The sequence below is a fragment of the Equus quagga genome, chromosome 7, assembly GCF_021613505.1.
Source record: "Equus quagga isolate Etosha38 chromosome 7, UCLA_HA_Equagga_1.0, whole genome shotgun sequence".
In the NCBI taxonomy this organism is placed as follows: Eukaryota; Metazoa; Chordata; class Mammalia; order Perissodactyla; family Equidae; genus Equus; species Equus quagga.
The window spans coordinates 113,992,458-114,017,359 of NC_060273.1; the positions used below are offsets into that span (position 1 = coordinate 113,992,458).

The 24,902-nt window shown below is 40.2% G+C and overlaps 1 protein-coding gene across 1 annotated transcript; it reads left to right on the forward strand.

Moving 5' to 3' along the window:
- The first annotated feature begins 20,906 nt into the window (after positions 1-20,906).
- Positions 20,907-21,842, forward strand: LOC124242674 (eukaryotic translation initiation factor 4E type 2-like). The gene has a single exon (XM_046667836.1). The coding sequence runs from the start codon at positions 20,915-20,917 to the stop codon at positions 21,650-21,652; it is 738 nt and encodes a 245-aa protein (XP_046523792.1). The 5' UTR covers positions 20,907-20,914; the 3' UTR covers positions 21,653-21,842.
- The last annotated feature ends 3,060 nt before the right edge of the window (positions 21,843-24,902 follow it).

The window sequence follows — 24,902 nt, forward strand, 5'->3', positions numbered from 1 at the left end:
AGAGCTTATATTCTAATGCCATGTTTCCCAAAGTCCCTTAGTGGGAGGAGCCTCCTTGGGGGTAGGAGGCAGTTGGAAAACATGCCGATTAGTAATCTTCACCCTAGACCTATAGAATCAGAATCTCAGGGAAAAAATTGAGAATCAAGTATTTACCAAGCACTCAAGTTCATTTTTTTTTAATTAATGTTATGATAGATTACAACCTTGTGAGATTTCAGTTGTACATTATTGTTAGTCATGTTGTGGGTACACCACTTCCCCCTTTGTGCCCTCCCCCCACCCCCCGTACAAGTTCATTTTTATCAGCAGTTTCAGAAACAGTTTTAGTGGCAGATATTGACATCAATCAAGTATTTACGCTAATAGATACATAACTTGCAAAATAAGTGCTATGGAAAACTGTGTACAGAGATTGTTCTCTGACTTGTTATTCAATATACATTTATTGAGCACCTAATGTATGCCAGACACTGCATTAGGTGCTAGGGATACAGCACTAAACAAAACAGACAAGACCCCTGCCCTCATGAAGCTTGCATTTTAGTGAGGGAAACAGACAAGGAGCACATATTGCAATGAGATAGTTTTGTGTGGTTATAAGTTCCACTCCCTTTTGGGAAACCTTTCTGTGTCAGGTAACCAGACTTAGGGGAAAAGGAAAAGAAGGACGAGTGGTTGGAGGTGAAGTGTCCCTGCCACTCTGCAGGCCAAGATTGTATGGAATGTCCTTTCTACTCCATTGATTGTCTATGGCTTTCTTCCGGAGTGTAGTGGATCCAGAAGTTTCTACACATCCCGGGGGGGTGGGGGCAGTGGCATGTGGAAATAGCTGAAGGCATCAGCTGGTGAACTCACCAGACAGGAGGGGTTACTGTGGAAGGGGCAATATGGTTCTATAGCTGAGAGCCACAGCATGGATTGCTCAAGCCAGGGGTCTCCTGGGAATCATAGCCAGGCCTCAAAGCATCAGGAACAGAGAGGAGAGAAAACTAGGCAAGAGGAAACCATGGGGCCTCAACCATGATGGGTTAACCTGACTCAATTACGTAAGTTCAGATGCAGACCCAGTGAGGACCCAGAGAAGAGAACACCATATGAGTCAGACTCCATACCACCCCCTACTCCGAGAGGATATACTAACCATACTTACAAGGTGCTATCTTGGAAAAAAGGAGACAGCCTGTTTTAGGTTATAAAAGATTTTTTTTTAAATTATGAATATTTTCAAACATACACAAGAATAGAATAGTATAATGAACCCCCACATATCTATCACTCATATTATAGATTTTAGTCACTCTTGTTCCCTCTATAACCCAATTCTCTTTTCTGAAAAAAATATTTTATAGCAAATCCCAAACAGCATGTCATTTCTCTTCTGTGGACTTCAGTAGGAATGTCAAGAAATACAGACAATTTCTAACATTACCAAAATGCTATTACCATACCTTAAGCAATTAACATCATTTCATGGATTATCTAATATGCAGTCCATTGTCAACGTCTTCGATTGCTTCAAATTGCCATTTTCAGTTGACTTGTTTGAATAAGCTGCATTTGGTTGTTATGTCTCTTAAGTGTCTCTTAATCAAGAACAGCCTCCCCTGCAATCATCCAGAGTAGAAATTTAAGGAAAAAACTAACATCAGTTGGAAAAAATAAATCAAGTTACTTATTTTGCTCATGTGAGTCTGAGGGTACACATTTGACCCCACTACAACAGTAAGAAGCATTAATAGTCGTGAAGGATCTCATCCAACTGGAAGGTAACTTTAGGAAACATGGGTGTACCTGGGTAAAGTATATTCACTGAAAAGCAGCCATAATCTACTGGAGCAGAGGCTCTTATTCAGGAAATATTTGCGTGCACTACTTCCAAAGGCCGTTGGTTGCACGTGCCATCCTACTCTCCTCAATTTCTTACTTGCCATCCCATAAATCCTGCAAGACTTGTTATCAGCAGCACCTACTCTGACTCACAGACTATTAAGGCTTATTGAGAAATAACTTGGACTTCCCAGAAGACTAATTTACGTCAGCAAGCAAAAGGATAATCACAGTCATAAATCTTAAACCTATCCATGAGCTGGTTAAAAAAAAATTCAGTAGTATTTTGTTACTTTCAACCAAAGAGGACTTTGATTTTTTTTCTTTTTTAATAATCCACAAGATCTTAAAATCCATCCAACTTTATTGCTGTTCCCTTCCTGCTACTGTGCAGGGTAACATCACATAAATTATGGCTGAAGGACCAAAGTTCACTGTCAGCTTCCCTTTGTTCTGTTTTATAGGTTGTTGGGAAACAAGAGAATAAATATTCTGAAGGAAAACAACAGAATTCAGACAATGGTACAAATAAGTCTAGAGAAAGCCCTCACAAGAAAAAGCATTATCAGTCTTCATTTGTGTAAATTCCTACTTTTAGAAATTGAATTCGTTCTCTCTTACTGGTTTATTGGTTAATTGCTACAAAAGTGCCTTTGGGAATGACTCCTAAAAATGGTAATTAAAACAATCTCCTGAAATGCAGACTCTCCCCATAGCCGACCCAGCTCATTCCTCTCCATGCTTACATTAATATTTCTCTGGCCACTGTCTGGCCAAAGATAGATTATTTATAGCAGAAGCTCCAGAACTCAAAGCATCCTGCTTACCTTTTGTTGTCAAGGTAACAATGTAGATTTTTCCCCTTCCGTTGAAAGGTCAGATTTCTGATGATATGAGTCAGAGAGCTCAGGGGGATTTTTAAAATTGAGATAGCTCTTTTTCAAAGACAAATTAAAAACCAAGGCTTTCTAAACATCCAGATCATTTAAAATTGGATTTAAACTGCCAGGTGATTTATAATAATTAACCCTGATGCCTCCGTGGCTGTGCTTTGAGGAAGTGTGGAGCACTCACCTTTCCTCCACTTCAGAGCTCTCTTCCAAGGATGGCAGCCCTCTCAGCTACTCACCGAATCTGCTATTCGCCAACCATAATCGCTACTTCTCATATGCATGAGGTGTGAAAAAGATTCTTTAAAACATTTTTTCTTTAAATTTCATATTTAGAAACTTCTAAAACTACAGTGGAGAAGGATATTTTGCAATTGACTTTGAAGGGGAATTTCGCATTTAGAATAATAGCATTTACCTGAGGCCTGATACTGTTTTAAGCACATCTATTAACTAACTTAACTCTCAGAACAACACTCTAAGGTAGAAAATATTATCTCAAATCCTTTTTTATAAACAAAGAGGATAAGACACAGCTTGAGTTAGCAACTTAGCCCAGGTCACAGGACACATAAAGGCAGAATTTGATCTCGACAGTTTAGTTAATAAGTCTACACTCTTAACAGCTCTGCCAGGATTCCTTTCCTCAAGCTCATGTCTCTAATGGAAATACAGGAAGGCCCAAGGGGGCATTCTCCTTGGGAGGGATGGAAGGGGAACTGCGCAACTTCTGCTCTCCTTGGACCCTCCAGCTCCCACAACACCTGTTCCATCATATAGCCACCCCTACTCCCACCCCCACTCTGTACTACCCAATAAAGCAATCTACGGGACTTTGAGTGGATTTCTCTTTTCCAAGCTGCATTCTCCCAGTCACATATCCAGGGGAAGAAGACAGTTGAATAAAGTTCCAGAAACTCATCTTCGGGTCTCCCTAAAATTCATTTTGATGTTTCAAATTTTAAAGTGTGGCGAATTCAGCAGGCTTTGAGTCCCAGCCATGGCAACCAGCAACCTACTTTATTTTTATTAATAGCTACCATTTATTAAGCACATACTACCTGCCAGGGACTCTAAAAGAATTATCTTCACAACGTCTCTGTGAGAGGTTGTGAATCCAGTAGTGAAGGCACTGAGGTCAGGGTCACAAGGAAGCTGCCCAACTGACGTCACACAAGGGGGAAAGGTCAGAGTCAGGGTTAGAACTCATGTCTACCTTACTCCTAAATCTATTCTCCTTTCAGAGTATCATTTTCTCCTTATTTAATGAATCCTAGATCAGGGATATGAAGAGTTGAGTACCTTAATTCAACATGTTCAAAGAGAGTTCTAAAAACAAAGTTTTGAAAATTTAGGTGCATAATCCTAGGGCTTTGTGAAACGGATGGCTCTTTTGAACCAGCTGTAAACAATGATCATGAAAGGGAGTAGATTTTTTAGAAAGGTAAACAATCTTGGGCAAAAACAAGATTTACAATAATTCTTCGTTGTTTTTGACTATGTGTAGATGGCTTTTCACAATTACTGGAAGACGTCGCTCATTCTTGACAATGAACTTTGTGACGGGGGCCTACAGAGGACAGGCTGAGGAGTTCAGAGCATCCTCCAGAGCCCCCTCCACCTGAGGAAAATAACCACAGACCCATCCTTCCTTCCTAAAGTCAAAAGCAACCACTGTTTTCTGCAGCATCTCCAAGGTCTAATGTTCAAAGAGAAATCAAGAGCACCAAGGAGTTTTAGCTAAGCCTATTCTTTCAGTTCTCTCCACACAGCTACACAATGGGGGGGTCCATTCCAATTTATTAAAGATTGTTTAGATCCTAGGAACATTTGACTCATACGTGTTCCAGATCTGTTTAACCACAGAAAAGATTCTACTGGATGCACCAATTTTGCACATCAAAGACAAACTTGTGATAAAGTGGTGGATTATTACATAGACTTGGGTGAGCCACAGCAGAAGTCACATTGCCCCCTCAAGCACAGCATCTATAATTGGTGAAAGCCTGATGTAACAAAGGGGCGATGAAGGAACATTTATTCAGCCTGTGTCCTCCACCTCTCCCAAGGCCTCCTCCCCGCCCATCATGCGGCCGGCTCCTTCTCACCCTCAGTTCTCAGCTCAGCCATCCCCTCGCAGGGCGCCAGCTTGAGCATTCAGGCTCATGCAGGGACATCTTGCTCTTCTCTCTCCCTGACTCTGTTCCCCCATACCTTCAGGGCCCTGTCATAATTTGCAATTATGTATGTATTTGTTTACTTGTTTATGCTCTGCCTATGCAATCATGTGCATGCTTCTGTGAGGGCAGAGGGTGTGTCCACTCTGATAGCAACGTAGAGGAGTTTAGCTCCTCCAAAAACCTGTTTGTTATTTTTCAGTCTTCACTATAGGCATTTACAGAGGCTCTACCTGGCAGACCTGATGGAGAAAAGCTGTCCTCCCCACACCAGACTTGGTGCCCAGCTGTGCACTGCAGTCTCTGAAGAGCAATGCAGTCAAGCACTCAGTCTCCCTGGCTGGTCGTGGCCTTACACATATCTGTATTCCTAGCCAAGTGAGCTCCCTCTGGAGGCCTCTTTCTGGGGGCCCTGAAATAGCGGCCTTCTCAGCGCCTCTGCTGGGACCTCCTGAGGAGGGGAGGTGGGGAGAAAACTTGAAGACATTCTTCTCTACTCCACTCAGTGCTCAGTACTTTTTCACTTCCAGTTCTTTCACCTCTACTCTCACCTCCCTCCCACCCCGGCCCCAGGTCCATAAGATGGCAGGAGTCTTTTGACCAGGACTCTCTGGATAGTGAGACAATTCCCCATGTCCGTGTGGATCCATCTAACCCTCCCTGGTGTCATTCCTTGGGGAAAAATGTAACGGCAGGGAAATCAGTGCTTTCTCTAACATCACCTCTGCTTGTGCTATCATAGTAAGTAAGTAAAGGCCTGACTCTTCCATTTTGACTTGTCTTAGTCAGCTACTCTGATACCTGGTAGCTCAGCATAGCTCTTGACAAAGGTATAGTAGGTGTTCAGTAAATAGTAAACAGAAGATTGATGAGTGAGTGAATGAACAGTCTCTCCGGGTATTATGTTAAGTACTTCAGCCATTCTGTAAACATTTCCTGAACTCCTGCCGTAACCCTGGGCCCCTGCGATCCATACAGAGATTCCTTGACATCCAAGGGCTTACATTATATGCATTCTATCATTATCCCAGTTAATCCTCACAGAAACCCTCTCAGGTAACAATTGAAAATTATAAAGGTTAATAATTTGCTTAAGGGCATAAAACTTGTAACTAGCAGAACTAGAATTGAAAAATCTCTTCTGTCTCTGGGGCCGTGGTCTTGTCATCCCAAACCCCCAGGGCAGAGTATAGCTTTTCCTGAGCCAGAATCCACAGTTAGTACAAGATCAGGGAAATCCTGGCCTATCCCTTTGCAGGCATTCAGAAGGCTGGGGGAAGAAGCCCCAGGAAGCCCCCGAGGTGCCCTGTTGATGAAGCACCTTCTAGCAGTTTCCACTCTATTGGTTGTAGGACTGGCAAGACCTGTGCATCCAGGATCCTCTGCTCCTGCCCCTTCAGGAGGCTCAGCTGGGTCCCCTTAGGCAAAGAATGCTGAAAGTGGCACCTTCAGCTGTGGCTCACGGAGGCAAGGTAAGAAAGAGGAGACGAAAGGATTGCGAGCCAGCGGTAATTCTGTACCTTCCTTTGTCAGCAGAGTTCTAAAGAAGGCCTCTTGCCTAAAGACTGAGCAGGAATGGAAGAGGGTTTAAGAATACTCCCTTTCCTTAGTTCTGTTACTTTTATTGCTTATGATACCATTCTAAAGACTTTGCCAAGCGAGGCTCAGAATTCTTAGTTATTCTTTTAGATTGGGTAATTTCATGGCAAATACAACCTTGAAAATGAGAAGAAAATGTTTTCCTTAACAATTTGAAGTTTGGCAGTTTTTTTAGAAAGTTAAACATACACTTACCATATGATCCAGCAATTCTACTACTTGGAATTTATCCAAGAGAAATGAAAACACATGTCCACACAAAGACTTATATACAAATGTTCACAGTGGAGATATCATAGTCTAAAACTTGACACTACCCAAATGTCCATCAGCTGGTGAATGGATAAACAAAATGTGGTATAGCCACACAATGGAATACTAGCCAGCCATAAAAAAGAACAAAATTCTGATACACGCAAGGACATAGATGAACCTCAAAAAGGGTAGGCTAAGTGAAAGAAGCTAGACACAAAGGACTACGTGTTGTGTGATTCCATTTTTACAAATTTTCTGGAAAAGGCAAAACCTAGAGACAGAAAGCAGATCAGTTGTTGCCTCGGGTGGTGGTGGGAGCAGGGACTGACTACAAGTGGCAAGACGAAAGTTTTGAGGTGAAGGGACTATTCTAAAACTGCATTGTGGCAATGGTTGCACAACTGTATACATTTACCAAGACTCGTCACTTAAATTATACCTTAATAAAGCTCTTAAAAGACAGAAGAAGAGGAAACTGCTTAGGCAGTGGTCTTCCTTTAAGATAAAAAAAAAATACATATTAGATTAAAGAAGAAGAATTATCCTAAACACAAACTATATTCTTGGGATATGATTTCAATTTAAAACCTGCTCATAGAGAAATTAATATTTGTTCAAACAGCTATCATCTGACATTTCAAGCTGGCCTCTGTGTGGGTTGAAGTATGCAAGGATGTCCGTGTTACCCTCTTGTTGGAATTCTCTGGACGACTTTTTGACAGGATCGGAGGATGAACTGCCACCATGCGTGGGAAATGAGAAAAGAGACAACGATATCTGTGCTGAACTGGGTGTGCTGGTGAAGGCCTTTTAGAGAAGCTCCTAGGGACAGACGGAGTGGGGGAGGGGAGGGAAAGTGATGGGCTGGGGGCTGGTAGCACGGTCTTCATCTCCTCCCTACAGCGCTGAAAGGGCTTATGGACAAAGGTGGCAGAGCATGTGCCACGGGTCCTGCATTTGAAGGATAGTCAACTGGCCCTCAAAGAAATCGGACTCTGGTCAAGGTGGCATTTTAATAAAAGCAGACAGCTGCCTCCTGCCCTGCATGTCAGCCTCCCTGCAGCCTCGAGACTCACTTCTCTCTCTGTGGGAAAGCCTGCTAGAGGCATATTGTCTGGCAAGAGGAGGGTTTTTTTTTTCTCCTACTTTTTAAAAACCAGCTTGACGCTCATTAACGTTAGGAATGTGAGTGAGGCTCTCTTGTGAAATATGAAAAGTGGGGTGCAGGGTGGGGGAAGAAAAGACACGTTGTGGAAGCGTTCGAAAGGGCGGGATGAAAGCGTGGTGTAGGGGAGAGCGGGAGCCCTGTCATTTGGCTGCTATGCTTGGGGCTTCTATTCCCTCAAGTGAGACTATCAGAAGGAGTCCACATTTTTCAATAGAACAGCACGACGTTAAGCGGATGGCTCCTGAACACTGGCACTCCAGACTGCGGGGCCTCTGCAGGTGGGTTTTATGCCGTGCTCTTTGGTTGCTGGAATATAAATCCCACACGCATTGTGCAGCAGCAGCAGGCTTCAAGGATAGCAAAGAGGATTATGTGAGTGGGGAGGTGCTTTTCTCCCCCTTCCTTCTTTTTTCCTTTTTTTTTTTAAATGGAGGCATTCAACTCCTCAGAGAGATGGAACCATGTCTTCACAGCCAAAGTGAAAAGGAGCTTTTGAGGCAAAGCTCTAACAATGCAGGCCGAAGAGGATTTGTGCTGGCCACCCCCCTTCACCTTCATCTCGCTCAGAAGAATATATTGTGAACAAGTATTTTTGAGACAAAAATAGAAAGATAGGCAAAGAATATAAACAGACAACTCACAGACAAGGATATATAAATTACAGTTAATACGTGAGAAGGCTCAGCACCCTGGTAACTAGGGAAATGCAAATCAAAGCAACGTGGAGATACCAGTTTTCACATTTCAGACTGACAAAAACTAAAAGGTATGGTAGTACCCCGAAGGCAGGAGCAGGCCCTTCATTGTATTGCTTGTGGGAATGTAAATTACAACAGCCTTTCAGTAAGAAAATAAAGAACTAACTTTTAAAGTTAAAAGAAAAAATGCCCCCAAATTTCCTCCTTCGTAACTTACCCTACAGAAATGAAAAGCACCATCATGCCGGGCAGCAGAAAGACTGGAAATAACCCAAAGCATCAATCAAGGAGGCATGAAGAATTACGGGCAAATATATTATGAAGTGTCATGCAGATATTAAAAGCAATGAGTTGAAGCCATATTTATTAATCTGGAAAAAATTTCCAGGGTCTGTTAAGTGTATAAAAGTTTCTAAGTAATGTATATAGTAGATCTAATATTTAGTAAAAAGTGTAAACTTCCAATGCCTCCTCCCCCAAAAAACTATACGAGTAAATAAGTTTGGATAGATAGATAGAAAGATTGATTGATTGATAGATAGATATACGTAACTGGGCAATCTTGACTACCTTAAGACCAGGGGAGAGTGGGAAAAGTATTAACTTTTTCTTTATACATCTTAGGATTGTTCCCTTGTAACAATAAACATGCATTATTTTTTAATTGAAACAAAAAATCTCCTTAATTAATCTTTAATTTGAATAAATTAAAGAATTTAATTAAAATTAAAGAAATTCTTATAATTGAATTTCTCTAAATAAAAAAATACTGCTGTGAACTCAGCCCTATGCCAAGATACTGCTAAATTTAGAACCATATTTCTGCCATCAATCGGCTTACAACCTAGTCCAAATAATATGGATGAAGAGGAAACAACCAGAGAAAAATAAATGACAATATATGTCAAGACATTCTGTCCTTTTGGAGGCTAAATGGCAATGTGGGCCAAGGGAAGAGGGTAGAATTCTGTGTCATCTTTCCTGGTGGGGCAGGAACAGAGTCAGATTTGAAGCAAAGAATTTGTGTTATGAGTACGATGGGAAAGAAAAGGCTAGATATACATGGTGCGATTATTAGATCAATCTTGCTAATTGTGTTTTTCTAAATCTTCCCAATCCTTATTGATGGTTTTGTCTTAAAAAATTACTTGAAAGGAGTGTGATGATGTTTCCTACTCTGATGATGAATTTGTTCATTTCTTTTTGAATATTACTTAAACTGGCTGGTGGATACAGGGGCCAGTTCATTGTTTTCTTAATCTGTACACTTTACACATTTAAAAAATTTTTGGAATTCATTTTACATGCATAGAAACAAAACAAATTTTTGCATTTTTATGGCTATTGTAAATTCATTAATTTTATATCTTCTTGGTGAATTAAACCGATTACGATTATGCAATTACTGTTTTTTTCCCTAGCAATGCTTCTTGCCTTAAAATAAATTTTGCCAGATACCGATGCTGTTACACATGTGTTCTTTTGATTGGGATTTAACTGGTATAAGTTTATGCCTTGTCATACCTATCTTTTAGGTATGTCTCTGGTTAACTGTTTACAGACAAGATTTTTAAAAAATTTATACTTCTTACCCTTGTCTTTTAAGTGAACAGCTTAGTCCGTGTATATTTATTGTGTTCACTGATGTATTTAAGTTTGTCTTCTACCATTTTATTTTGTACTGTATATTTGCCCCAGGCCTTTACATTCAATAACATTTTTCCCTGTCTCATGTCTCTGGTGTGACTTGTGCTTTTTATCTGGATCTAGCCTCTCTACCTAAATTTTCAGGTTAACCCCTCAGTTAGACACTATCTCAGACTTTTTTTTAGTTACAACTTTGTTAACTTTCTTTTTATTTACACTTGGTACCACACTCTGCAGCCCACTCCACCCCCTTCCACATTGCCCTGGGACCTCATGGAAGTCCTGTTCTCCCAGAGCATTAGGCACTTCTTGTCATCCAGGCTCTAGCTTTTGGATTCATCTTCATTTCTGCCTTTTGCTGTCAACAAATTGACCATTGTTCCTTTAAAATCTGTCTCTCTTGCATCTTCTATTTCCATAACCATTATCACAACCAGAGTTTAGGTTCATGGTGCTTCAGAGTTACACATTTCATAGCCGCTATAGTGGCTCTGCTAGACACAGTATTTTTCTCCCCACATCCCTACCATCATATTTATCTTCTGTCAGAGGTATTTGGTCATGTCACTATTGCACTCAAAAACTTCCAGTGGCTCTCCAAACAAGTTAAATCTGCTGTCAGTGTAGCAATCCAAAGCATTCTAATCTACTATTTCAGCTTTATCTAATTATTCTCTAATTGGTTTGCTAGTGTTGGTCCTATCCCCCACCTAGACTGTAAGCTTCCTCATCAAAGGGAATTCTATCTTGTGCATTCTTTTATTTGTCTTGTTTTACCACCTTGATGTCTTGCTGACCCAAATCTTGACTATACCTCAAGACTCTATTAGACTGTGGGTTCCCTGAGGATTGACACTGAAGTCTTCACCATCATATCTTATCACTACACAGGTGACAGACACATAGTAGCTACTCAGAAAAGATTTACTTACACACTACCATATATGGACTGTCCTACTGTGGGAAATAGCACTGTCATTGCCATAAGTAATGTTTATATACTTAGTCCCAAAATTCACTTATAATAATACCTGGTGAGTTTCTTAATTCACAACTCTATGAAGGTACTTGTGGCAGATGAAATTTGTTTCCATTTCAACAGCCAATCTTCCCTTCTCTCATGTTATAAGAACCCCAGTTTTTTCTAGATATTAGAGGTTTGGCACATGAGTAAGGTAGCCCAGTCCCAAGGGACAAGTCACGATTAGTCTAGACCAGAAATTGTAATCCCTTTCTCCTCACTGGTGATTAGTTTTACACTTAGGCATATGACTTTATTCTGACCAATGAGATGACAGGGTTGCTGAGAGATTTTTAGAAACATTTCTAAGAAAAAGAGACACATGAGGAGAAATTGGCCTTCCTGTTTTGTAATGTAATTGCATACAGAAGTGATGCCTAAAACTGAGGTCACCATCCTGTGACCAAAAGGGGACAAGCTTGAAAAGAAAAATCAATATGCTGAGGATGGGAGCAGAAAGGTGAGAAGTATCTGGGTTATTGATGATGTCAGTCCTACAACCAGCTACATCCGGATCCTGTTGTTTCTGCCCATTATAGACAAATATTCTTCTACCTACAACACTAAAACAAAGTAGCTTAGAATGTGTGAGCAACCATTATACACTGAAACTATTGTAAACACATTATTACACAGTTAACAAAGTATTTATGTAAAGAAAAACATAATATCCATAAATGTTCATTTTGATGCTAATTTCATCCGTTTCTTCCACACTAAGGAATTCATCAAAAAAGTTTAGCAGGTGTACTCAAGAGAACTGTTTCCAGTTTGGTTCTGTTCTATTTGCTGTTCTATGCTCTCCTTGCTAGTATGTCCTAATATTAGGAGTCTTCCTACCATTTGCAGAAAAAGATAAACTCAGCTCCAACTCATGTGATTACTCATGTTTCATTTTAAATTCTGGATATCTTCTAAGTATGGATAAGAATGAGTCCTCAAAACATGCTGAAAATCCCCCAGCACAAGTCACCGTTACCCTTGTATTGTACTGCTACAAGGGGATTCAGTTCCCTCGAAGAAAACCTGAAGCTCCTTTCTTGTTTTCTTGGCAATGGTTCAGCTTCTGTTTGCTGGCCTTGCTGTCCTTGGGCTGCCTCTGATCCTGCCCTGACCCCTATCTCTGTGCCATGAGTGATGAGCAGAAGTCCAGACACTGCTGAAGAGGAAGAGAAAGGATGTTTTATATTTTGACTATTTTCCTCATTAATTTCAATGGATTTCCTCATTGCAAAGAAACATGGACTCTGCTACTTCCTGTGTAACACCATTAAACTTCCTTCCTGCCGTGTTTCAGACGCAACGTCTCACAACACACACAGCGTGAGGCTTGGGGTTGTTGAGGGTACACACTGTTTTACAATTTCCAACGGACTGAGCTACAGTTGAGGGTTTATTTTTGTAGCTTGCTCAACTTCCAACCAGGGAGTTGTAATTTAGTGAGGAAACTGAACCCACCTCCCCTTATTCTCTCTCATGGGAAGAGGCAAGTTGGGGGTAGAATTAGTTTTCAGGACAAAAGAAAGCTTCACTTTATAACTAGGAGGGCAGGGTACTTCCTCCAGGCTGAAGAGGAGAAAACATGAATAAAAGTTCAACCTTGAAGAGAAGTGAAAAAGGGGTAAAAATGTTATAAAAGAGTACATAAAAATAGTAATTTCAAAATAAAACTAAATCAGAATTAGGTATTTTTACAGATAGGATTGCATGGCTTCTTGAATGGCAACTATTTTCTCCATGTTTTCAAAAAATAAATCAGTTTTGTAAACCAGTTTTTAGCCACTGATTTAGGGAGAATATTTTGGCATATAGAAAATAATATTTTCTGTAGCTTTACTTCATTGGTCTTTTAAAGAATTCTTGATTTCTTTTGTTCTTTTGGTAAAAATAGGGCCATCTGTATGTGACATACAGATTTTTAAAAAAGTATTTTCTCTACTCCCAAATCAATTGGTGTGTTATTTTCGACTCTAACCTGCATCATTCCCCTTCCCTGAAACGCTTGGGGGTATTTCTATTGCTACACTCCCATAATTAATCATTTCCTTTTTGGTTGATTTGGCATGGGGCCTCTCGTTAGCCAGACATCTAGTCTCCTCTTCTCAGATAATATTCTTTAGTTTTATCTACTTTCCTATGCATTTCCATGGAAGTTTATATTCATCATTCAGTCATTCATTACGTGCTGACACTGGGATGGAAGAGAATGTAATTGGCTGGTGGGAGTCTTGAGCAAGAGGGAACAGTGAACATGGTTATTTCCAAGGAGAGAAAAACAGGACACACAAGAAAGAACTCTCCAAAGATTCAAGTGACCAGGAGGAGAGCTTTCCTATGGGAGCAAAAAGCTTCAGTGATAATGTTTTCTTAGGGGGTTGACATACCAGATAGAGTAGAGAGAGACTGCTGTGGCTGCTGATTTGATTTGGTTGCAAATCAGGTTTTATATTCTATAGATTTTTAGAAGAAATTGTTTTCATTTGCAAAATTAAAAATGTATACAAAATTACAGAGAATGATATAATGAAATTACATATACCTATGACCCAACTTAAACAATTATCGCTCTCCAGGGATCCCTTTATATTTTTCTTTTAAATAGGGCTCCCCTGCAGCTTCTCTTGGCTTAACTTGAACAGTCAGGGCCTCCCTCAAACAAGAGTAGGTGGCAGTTTTGAAGATCCCTCCCCAGGATGCTTTTTTGAAACGTGAATTGTTTTATTCAAACATTCCATAGAGAAAGAAAAGCGGACAAATCAAATGTATAGCTCAATTTTTTTTTTTTTTTTATAAACTGGGCCCTCCTGAGTAACCAACATCCAGGACACAGACTGTTAACAGCATCCCAGAATGCTTCGTGCATCCTTCGAGTTACTAGCCTCTCTGGAGGTGAGTATTACATGGCTTCTGTCCCAATATGTTAGTTTTGCCTGTTTTAAAATTTCATCTAAATGACTGAATTGTATAGTATGTATTATTTTGTATCTGGTTTCTTTCTGTCAACATTGTGAGCTTCATCCACTTTGTTTTGTGTAGTTTTAGTTTATTCAAATTCTTTGCATGTAGTGTTCCATTGTATGAATACACCACAATTCGTTTATCCACTCTACTCTTGGTAGACATTTGCAATGTTTACAATTTGGGATTATTATGAGTGCTGCTACTATGAATGTTCCCCTGTACATTTCCCATATAAGTATTCCTGTTGGGTATATACCTAGGAATGGAATTCCTGTGTCACAGGTTTTGCATAGAATCAGTTTAAATAAATATTGCTGAATAGTTTCCAACTTGGTTGTTTCTATTTACATTCCCACCTGCAGGACATAAAAGTTCAAGTTGTGCCACATTTGGTGTGCACAAGTTGTGCTCACCAGAATTTGGTATTGTCAATCTTTCTAATTTTAGTCATTCTGGTGAATGTGCAGAGATATCATGTTGCAATTTTAATTTGCATATTTCTGATAGTCGTAAGGTTGAGTACCTTTCTATATGTTTCCGTTCTCTCTTTCATAGTGTCTCTTTGACTCTCTTACCCATTTTTCTATTGGTTTGTATGTCTTTTTCTTATTGAATTATGGCGGTGATGTTCTTGATGCAGGTGAGTCTGTTGTCGGAGATTGGTATTGCAAATATTTCCCATTAAGTGGCTTGCCTTTGCAGTATCTTAGTGGTGTTCTTTGATGAATAGAAGTGTTTTTGTTTTTTAATACCTGGTACTTTTTGTATCCTATTTAAGGAATTTTTGTTTAACCCAAAATAATCTCCCATGTTTTCTTCCAAAAGTTTTATTGTTTTTCACTTTATGTGTAGATCTACAAGTCATCTGGAGTTGATTTTTGTGTATGGTATGAGGTAGGATTCAGATCATTTTTTAATATTTGGACAAGCAACATTTGTGTGATGACTATCTTTTACCCACTGCACTGCAGCATGATTTTTGTCATCATTTGTATCCATATACGTGTGGGTCTATTTTTATTCCATTAACCTCTTTGTATATGATTATGCCAGTACCACACTGTTACTATCGCTTTATCACATGCCTGGATAGTGGGTGGAAACCTCCTCTAGCTTTGTTGTTCCTCTTCAAGACTGACTCTGACTTGCTATTCCTCGTCCTTTGCATTTCACATGCATTTCGGATCAGCATGCCAATGTGTCAATTTACACACACACACACACACATGCACACACCTCTGCTGAAGTTTTGGTTGAGATTTATTGAATAGTTGCATCATTTGGGTAGTGGCCTGTTATGTTCTCTCTGTATAGCAGGTGAGAGAGTGGAAAGAGAGGAGGTTGGAAAGGTAAGTGGGTCTAGATAAGGCAGGGCATAGTAGATCATGTTAGGGATTTTGAGCTTTGTTCCAAGAGCAATGAAAAGCCGTTGCAGGGGGAGTTAATAATCGTTGGTGATACGTATCAGGCCCTCACCAGTGGTAGGCTCTGTGAGGATACAGTTCTGCTTGGTGGATGTCTAAAGCACCCAGAGAGCACATATGTCCAGATGTCATCTCTTATGAAATCTGATCTACAGCTGCATTCTGCTCTTTATTAGTGTCTAAAGTGACATAGAAGTGACCTCTAGAGATCCATTTCAGAGAAATAGATTGTTTCTTATTCAGAGCCTCAAATTCGTTGTTCCTGAACAAAGTGGCACTAATAAGCCACAGTCAGTTTAATTGCCTCTGTTTCTATGTGACAAGAATGCCACCTCAAAGCCCAGCTGTGTGAAGAGAGGAGGGCAACTCTTAGAGGCTGTTGGGGCCTATTATCTAAGTGGTATCACAGCCTGTCAGCAAACAGGAAGGTCCACCTCCCCTAGACATTGTTGTTATTGATAGTCTTGGGATGGGGTGGGGTCAGACTGAGAAGGGCAGGAAGGGAGAAGGGAAGCATACAAATCGAATCTTATGCCTGACATCCATTACCAGCCATGATTCATACGTGATCTTATTGTTCTAACCATGGTGCATCCAGGAGACCCAGGATGCCCTCTCTTTATTATGGATTTGTATATTATGTGTGTGTGTGTGTGTATAAAATATTATATAACTTTGAAAATGTAGTGAATTATACTCAATCTGTACCACCAGGAGAACCTTTCTCTGTAATCAATAAGGACGTTACTCTCTGTTGTTGCACACTACTCGATCTACACATTTGTAAATGGTAACCCTGGTGCCCTTATGTGTTTCTTTATCCATGGAAGAAGAGAGACTTGACCTCAGAAAAACCTAACCCAAGTCACTCCCTAGTCACCCTTAGATCTTCCTCAATCTGGCTTAAAAAGCAGAACAGAAGTCATTGTGCTGGCGAGTCTCTGTTGAAACCTAGATCTGTATTTGGAAAGGCAGGAGAAGTGTTTGTATTATCCTCTCAAAACCCTCATTTCCTTACTTAACCCGGAGCTTTGGCTAGCTGAGCATGTACCATATAAACTAAAGGTTTTTCCAGGAGTTTTGTGAGTTCAATTATTGGGCACAGTTAAGTTCTTGTGAGGTCCAGTCTGTACAAAGGTGACTGGGTCTGGTAGTGGACCCAGCTTGCATTTCTCTGCCCCCTTCCTTCAAGCCAAGTTGCCCTTTAGGGGTCTTTGGTGCCTTTTCCTGCCTTAAATTCTCAGTTTTGGGCCATTTTCATTCATTGTAGAAGTTTGAATAGGGTTGAATCTTAAAAGGAGAGAGTTTGGGGTCTTCTTATTTCTCCCCAAAGCAACATTATTCTCTAAGTAAATTTACTAAACTTTTCCTAGTGCCAGGGACACTGGAAGGAGAAACTTTCGTCAGGCTACATCCTTCCTCCAAGATAATGGTTACCACTTACTCCCTGTGCATTTGCATAACTTCAAAAATCTAGGAATTGGAGCCTTCTCCAACAAAGATCTACTCTTGCTATCTACTCTTGCTATCCACTTTAGCAAGAGACTTGCTACCTCTGCCTAGAAACAACTATCTGGAAGCTTTTCCAGACAAAAAGAAATACCGTATTTTACTAGGCACTCTGCAATGTGTAAAGCATTTGGCAAAGTGCCTTGTTCACATTCAGCATTCGAAAAATGGCAGTTATTATTAGACTGTTATTACTTTGGGATCTTGCATTTTGTTCACATTGGAAATATATTGTAGGATGTAACAAAAATAAGAAAATTATAGAAGTGATGGCTCAGCAATGTACATTTGGCAAATACTCAGTTTTTTGACTGTTGCTTTTTTATTTTGGATATCATTAAATGCTGGTGGCGACTGCTTACCACTCAGGAGGAAATAGCTAAGTTCTATTTGTCACAGAACACTGAATTCCCAGGAAAAAGGATCTTTTATACTCGTCTTTTATACTCGCTTCAACCCTGGGTTAAACTATTGAATTAAGGACAATTCTCCCCAAACACATAAATAACTTTTCTCAGATGGGTTGTTTTTCTTAACCCACTTGGTTCTGCTCTGAAGCATAAAGTTGCTTAATAATTACAGTAACAGGTGTTATTTTTAGCCATGTATCCAATTCTATTAAAATTTTATGAGTTAGTCATATTGTATAAAATTCTCATAAGGAAAGTTACATAAAAGCAAAAAGGAGGAGGTTATTAATGGTTAGTGGAATGCTAGAGAAAAATCTTATGTAAAAGTGTTAGCATTTTTTGTTCGCAATGTATAATGTCATATACCTCATTCCTCTGCCTAACGTTATATGTTTGGTGCTGTTTCCTGATGCCATCTTGATTCACAGCGATGACAGAATATAAACTGAGTTTCATTCACATGCTTTCAGAAGTCATATTCTAGAATTAAATTTTGAGTGGGCTCTTATCTGAGTACTTTCTTCAAGAAGAATGTTTATGTTATAGTTTGAAAGGAGGTTAAATTTAAGGCAAGTTTGTTACAAGGAGAGGCCAGCAGGCTATCCAGAGCCCCCTAAAATGTCTTAAACTTTGTGAGTAATCCTTGATCTAGGAGTCCTTTGTTTTACAGGCTCTGAAGCCTGATTCAATTCATGTCTGAGACTAGATCAGTCTCATGGACCAACTCACATTAACCCAAGCTCATGAAATACCAATGTCTAAGAACCAGATGGCGAATGTGTTCATTTACAATGAGACTACAACTGATGTGGGGAATGGAACAGTCATCAGCAGATCCATATGGGCTTCCAGCTGATACTCAGAAAGTATAGAATTGGGAAATAGTGATTTAATTGTAATTAATTGTTTAATGTTATTGTGCTATGACAGTATGATGTACCCATTTACATAAAACACAAATATCTGCATTCTCTGACCTCTAGGGGGAATTCCAGGAGCATTCCCCATGATTTTCTGTGTTAGAGAATAGACCACAGCTCTGTAGTATTTTTCATTAAATATCCTGTTGGCATTCTAGTGGGGAGCTCCAATCTCATTATACAGAACTATCCCACAGATTACAGATGTTTAGCATTCCTGGCCCCTACAACAGATTATAATAATATTCTCTTGTAATTATAGCTGGCCGAAAGCAACCTCACATAATTTTCAATGCCCCATTGGAGGGAGGGGTCCACACCTAATTGAGATTCACAGGGTGGCCTTTGATGGAAAGGGTCAAGAAGTTAAAATCCTCTACCTTCTGCACAGTATACCCATTTTTTTTTGATTGGCTTCTTTCTGAGATTATATGGCCTTGTGCTTCTCTTTCCCTAGAGAATCTCTTAGAGGTCAATGTCATAGTTATGATAAGATACCAAGAGACTTTCATTGGAGGCCATCTTGGTACCAAGGTAACCCATGGGGAAGGATAGAAAGAGCAGACTCTAAGGGTCAACTTTATCAATGCCAGTGAGTTTTTGTAACATTTTTTAGTGGCAGAATCTGTCCTCAAGATATCCTATATATATATGTCCTATATACATCCTCAAGATATCCTACATAGAACTCCAGTATAATATACAGATTAAAATGAGCCTCTCTGGCAGAAACCGTGATGGGGTGGGGGGGAAGCTCTACCTGATTAATTTCCTTGGAACTCCCTGAGCCAGCCAGAGAGATAATAATAGGAAATGCTAGGGTTCTGAGGAACACAATTTGAAAATTTCTGGGCATCTAGGCCCATGCATAGTTCGGTCCTGTGCATTAAGGGAGAGAATCACATGTGAATTTCAGGCCAAAACCCTACCTTGTAATATCATTTGTCTTTGCCCAGAGTGTGCTTTCAGGAGTGTGCAGTGGCAGATAACAACTGTTCTTGGAATTGGAAATTCACAGACTTGGCTACTTTTTTCTAAGAGGCACGAGTTCCTCCTATATTGAAAAGGAGTGCTCCTCCCTTCCTGAGACTGTGCTTCTGGGACTGCACATTGCCATTGTAAGACCCTAAACTCCCAGTGTTGCTCAACCTCCATCCTTCCTTCTGACTTTGGCAGAAGATATGGCGGTATCTTTACCTAGCTGTCTCTTATCTTTGGAGATATTGTTTATCTTTATGGTGGCTTTTTATATCTCTGCCTTGCTCTAGTATATATTCATCTTGTTATTTAATCCCATCTAACTTCTGTAGTAGTATCTAGGAAAAATTCGATGAAAAAAAAAAAAGCAACAAACCCAAGAGATCAAAAGGAAATCTTAACTTTCAGTTGTAGTGTGCTCTTTGTATATCCCCAATGATTAGTAAGATAGATAGTTCATAAATGAGGATGGTTCCATCAATCCCGAGGGTCTATTTGAAATACAGAAAGGAAAACCTTTGACTCAGGTGGAACTGAGAGAAGATGCACTCTCTCTGGGCTCTCTCCTTGCCTCCATGGAACAAGTTCACTGATATTTCACTCCACTTTGGGTAGTCAACAAAGAAGTTAAACAGCTAGTAAAGCAATGGCTAAGAAGATTCTGCTATACCTTATCTGAATTCTAAGGCCAGGCCAAGGCAAAACACGTTTTTCTTCAATGGCCATAGTTTTGAACTATTCTGATTTGGGTGTCTCTTCTCTCCTGCTCTCCCTGGACTCCTATTTTTGGTGCACATTGCCTGCTTACTCTCTTCGTTAGGCCACCAAATCTGCTGTCTGATCATTTTTTGACCATAGGTTATTAGCTATAAAATATTTAAAATAAAATTCTGAACAGATTATGTTAGCAGAATTCCAGGCATTAGGAAGTCAAGTAAGAATTATGGATGTGGCAGTAACTTTCTTGAACCCTGGATATCACTCCACATGGCACTTATTATCTTTTCTTTCTACGCTAATTCACTCCTTCCTAGATTCTTCCCATTCTCCAACTTGGTCAACTTGGGCAGCATTTACTTGTGAGTGTTTGTGTTGTCCCTGCATGTCACCCATCCAGGTCTCACTCTTCTATTCATGACACTAAGTGGGCCCACGGCCTGTCCTCAGTTACCCTGTCACCTGTGACAAGATGAGGCAGAAGCTCCGCAGAACCAGAAAACTCACTCCTTTCTTCCCTCAATTTCCTTATTCCATACATCTAGGCCAAGATTTCAATTTAAGAAGTGGTAGAAGTCCCATTCAAGACTTAACTCTAACTTGGTTATTTCAACTCCTGCCTTCCAGAGAGAACTACATTTGAATATTGGCTATTTATGCAGATATTAATAAAAGTGTACTTTACGAATGGCAACGGCGGCGGCGAGAGGATGAACAACAAGTTCGACGCATTGAAAGATGATGACAGTGGGGACCATGATCAGAATGAAGAAAACAGCACACAGAAAGATGGTGAGAAGGAAAAAACGGAACGAGATAAGAGTCAGGGCAGCAGCAAGAGGAAGGCTGTTGTCCCAGGACCAGCAGAGCATCCCCTGCAGTACAACTGCACTTTCTGGTACTCCAGGAGAACCCCCGGCCGGCCTACCAGCTCACAGAGCTACGAACAGAACATCAAACAGATCGGCACCTTTGCCTCTGTGGAGCAGTTCTGGAGGTTTTACAGCCACATGGTACATCCCGGGGACCTGACGGGCCACAGTGACTTCCATCTCTTCAAAGAAGGAATTAAACCCATGTGGGAGGATGATGCAAATAAAAATCGTGGCAAGTGGATTATTCGGCTGCGAAAGGGCTTGGCATCCCGTTGCTGGGAGAATCTCATCCTGGCCATGTTGGGGGAGCAGTTCATGGTTGGGGAGGAGATCTGTGGGGCTGTGGTCTCTGTCCAGTTCCAGGAGGACATTATTTCAATATGGAATAAGACTGCCAGTGACCAAGCAACCATAGGCCTAATCCGGGATACACTTTGGCGAGTGCTTAATCTACCTCCCAACACCATTATGGAATACAAAACCCACACTGACAGCATCAAAATGCCAGGCAGCCTGGGCCCCCAAAGGCTCCTTTTTCAAAACCTCTGGAAGCTGCGGTTGAATGTGTCATGACCCTCTTCCTCTCTGGATGGCATCATCATTGAAGCTGGCATCATCGGAATCTCTTGTTCTGTTGGTGTGCTACCTGGAAGATCCTTCCGTCCTGGACAAGAGGAATTGGAAGAGCGTTTTATGTTTTGAGAACAGGCTGACACGCAGCAGCTACGGCATCAGCTGAGATCACTTAATAAATGGTGCTAAACTAAAAAAAAAAAAGTGTACTTTACTCCCATTTGGCTGTTTGCCTTTGCTTAGAGTTCCCCCAGGAAATTTCATTGACAGTACTGAATAGGAGGAGAATTATGGGAAAATGGTAGTATAATTAGCAGTATAGGAACAGAAAAATCCTAGATCTGTGGCCATGAAAACCATGATGAGCCTTCTAGCTCTACCATAATATCATGAACTCATTGGAGTTCATTTTTCAACCCCAAAGTGTCTTGAGAGTTTGAGATGTTCTCTAATCAAAGAGAAAAATTTCTCCTCCTTTCCTCTTAAAACCATGAGGGTTAGAAAGAGAAATTTAGAAAACTGAGTTAAACCGAAATGGTAAACTTATCAATAGAAAATGAGAATCATGAACGGTGGGAAAGTCCAGGCTTATCATTATTTAATAACAATTTACCATCTGTTCCAGACTGAATAACCCATCTGGCGTCTACTGCCAACAAGTATTAACACATCTTCCAGATGCCTCTGCTGAGTATAATCATAAAGTTTGTACTTGATTTAAAAACAGATGTAGAAGGGCAAAGAACTGAAGAGCATCATCAGAACTGAAGTTGTGATGGCTTTCACCTTTCTGACAACTCCAATCTATTCATACGAAATCATTAGCTGGGCTGTAGGTGTATTTAAGAGCGACGACTGGTGTGTGTTGGGGAAACTTAACTACTGTGATGATGAACACAGCCATTGGTAAAGGTAACCAATGGTAATAAGCTTGGAGAAATCCCAGGCTCTCATGAGAACCAGAGAGTCCTGGTAATGTAAAAAGACCAGCAAATGTCCTCAAAATCACATGTCCTGACTCATTAAGCAGGCATGCATGCAGGTGCTGCCCTAGCTGCTGAAGCTTGGAGCACGAGAAGATGGACACAGCACTAGGAGAGTTAGCTGTCAGTAAGGCTTGAGTCTACCTAAACTAAAGCCTGGTCTTGACTTCAAGTAGACAGCCCAGAGGCTGTGTGGTGCAGAGGGAGCAGAGTACTTGGCTTGAAACCACATGATTTGGATGTGAGTCTTGACTCTGCACTTCACTACTTGTCTGATTCTGGTAAGTCACTTAGCCACTCTGGACTTGTCTTCTCATTTTTCAAGAGTTGTCACAAGAATCCTGATAAGCTCCTTATAAACTATAACTCAAGATACAGCTGTTTCATATCCCTTTGGAATGAGTTAAGACACAAATGAATCTTAATAATCAATCAATGAAAACAAGTTTATTATTTAAATTATCTAAAATGTTATTTTATCAAAAGAAAGATGATACAAGATCAAATTTAAGTCAGACAACATACGCTCAAGCTGATCCACAAAAACTGAAAAATCTTCATGGAGAAAAAAGAAAAAAGACCTCAACTTGATCTTTGTTGATTCAACTTTTGTACTCATTAACCTCACTTTTGTGAAATGACCAGGTAAAGGCAGTGTGAATTCAATACAATAAACATTAATTGAACACTTACTGTGTACAAAGTTCAATGCTAGCCATTATAGAGAAGTGCAGGACTGATATTCATGCAGTATACACTGTCACAGCTAGTTTACTTGTCTGCAGTCAGACCCATTCTTGTTGGTTGATGCTTGTTCCATACTGAGTGTCAAAGATTTTGAAGTTCAGCTCTGGATACAAACATGAATAAGATACAGTTTCTCTTAGCTTTTGCCCATGCCTTAGATTCAACTCAGTTTTCCAAATTCACAGCTGATATGGGGCACTAGTTAAAGCACAGCCAGTTGAAGCACTAGACAGGATTACTGACTAAAGTGCACCGACCGCCGGATTCGTTTGGTTGACAAGAGCAGTTTGGCCATTAGAATCCAACTTAAGTTCACATTTCACTGGGGAATCTGTGGCTTCCTACACTGACCCACAATTTCTTTAGTGGGGTTTTTATTTTCCTGACTGTTGATAATAGCTTCTACTTATTACTAAACATGAAATATGTACCAGATGATACATGAAAGTTATCCCTATTATCTTGACAAGTTTGCAAAATCAATAATACTATTCCCATTTTATAGGCTGAGCCTGATTGGTGTATTTTTTAAGGAGTGGTGACTAGGAAGTGGTGAAGGAGATGACTCCAGGTCTGTCTGACCTCAAATCTGGACTTTTTTTTTTTTTTACCATTCTCTATTGAATGACTAGCATGATTAATGGGATTTCTTCCCCATCATGGGCTCCATTTCTCCTTGAGCAGTACTCTACTTCTCTCCAGTACTGCCACTCCTCACTCATCAGATTCTACCTTAAACCAGAAGCCCACATTTACACAGTGAAAAGGAGAAAATTTGCTCTCTCACCACAGCTCTGAAGATAAACGACATTTATCCTATGACCAGGCAGGAACATCTCAATCATCAGAACAGAGTGGATAATGAACTCCTGTTACCATCTATCAAGAAGAACTCTTTCTTCATTGCAAAATCTTTTGCTACAGAATGCACAGAATTCTGGGGGTTATAGGACAGGAAGGCCTCCCATGAATATCTATAAATCAAGGCTCTGAAGCCTCTAAGTATCATCCAAACCAAAATGGACACAAGGATAATTCCTGAAAGAGAAGTTGGGGAATGGGAAACAATTCTTCTTGATCGTGCCCTTGTTACCTGCAGACATTAGATGCGGGACTTTTGTTCATTGCTTCATGTAATTAGGTGGCTTATATCTATTTCCTATCCTCCTCATAGACAACTTTGTGACTCTGGTTTCAAGACAACTAATCATGTGCTATCCTGTGCTAACCCTTATGGGTTCTGGTTTTTCTCATTTCCTTTCTCTTCTTCTCCAGTACTCGCAGGATTGTGCTTGAACAATCATATTGACAGATTGCTTCCAGGGGTATTTTTAGTGCAATGGATAAGAAAATCTCCAGCAAAGGTCAGATCTTTCACTGTTTTAATTAAATTGCAGTGGAAGAAGATTATATCATAAGGATGGCCAGCCAGCTAACTCTGCAGCAATATACACAAAGCCATCATAAGACTCTTGTTACCATGAGAGCGTAAAAGTGACGTGGGCACCAGGGCCAGGTTT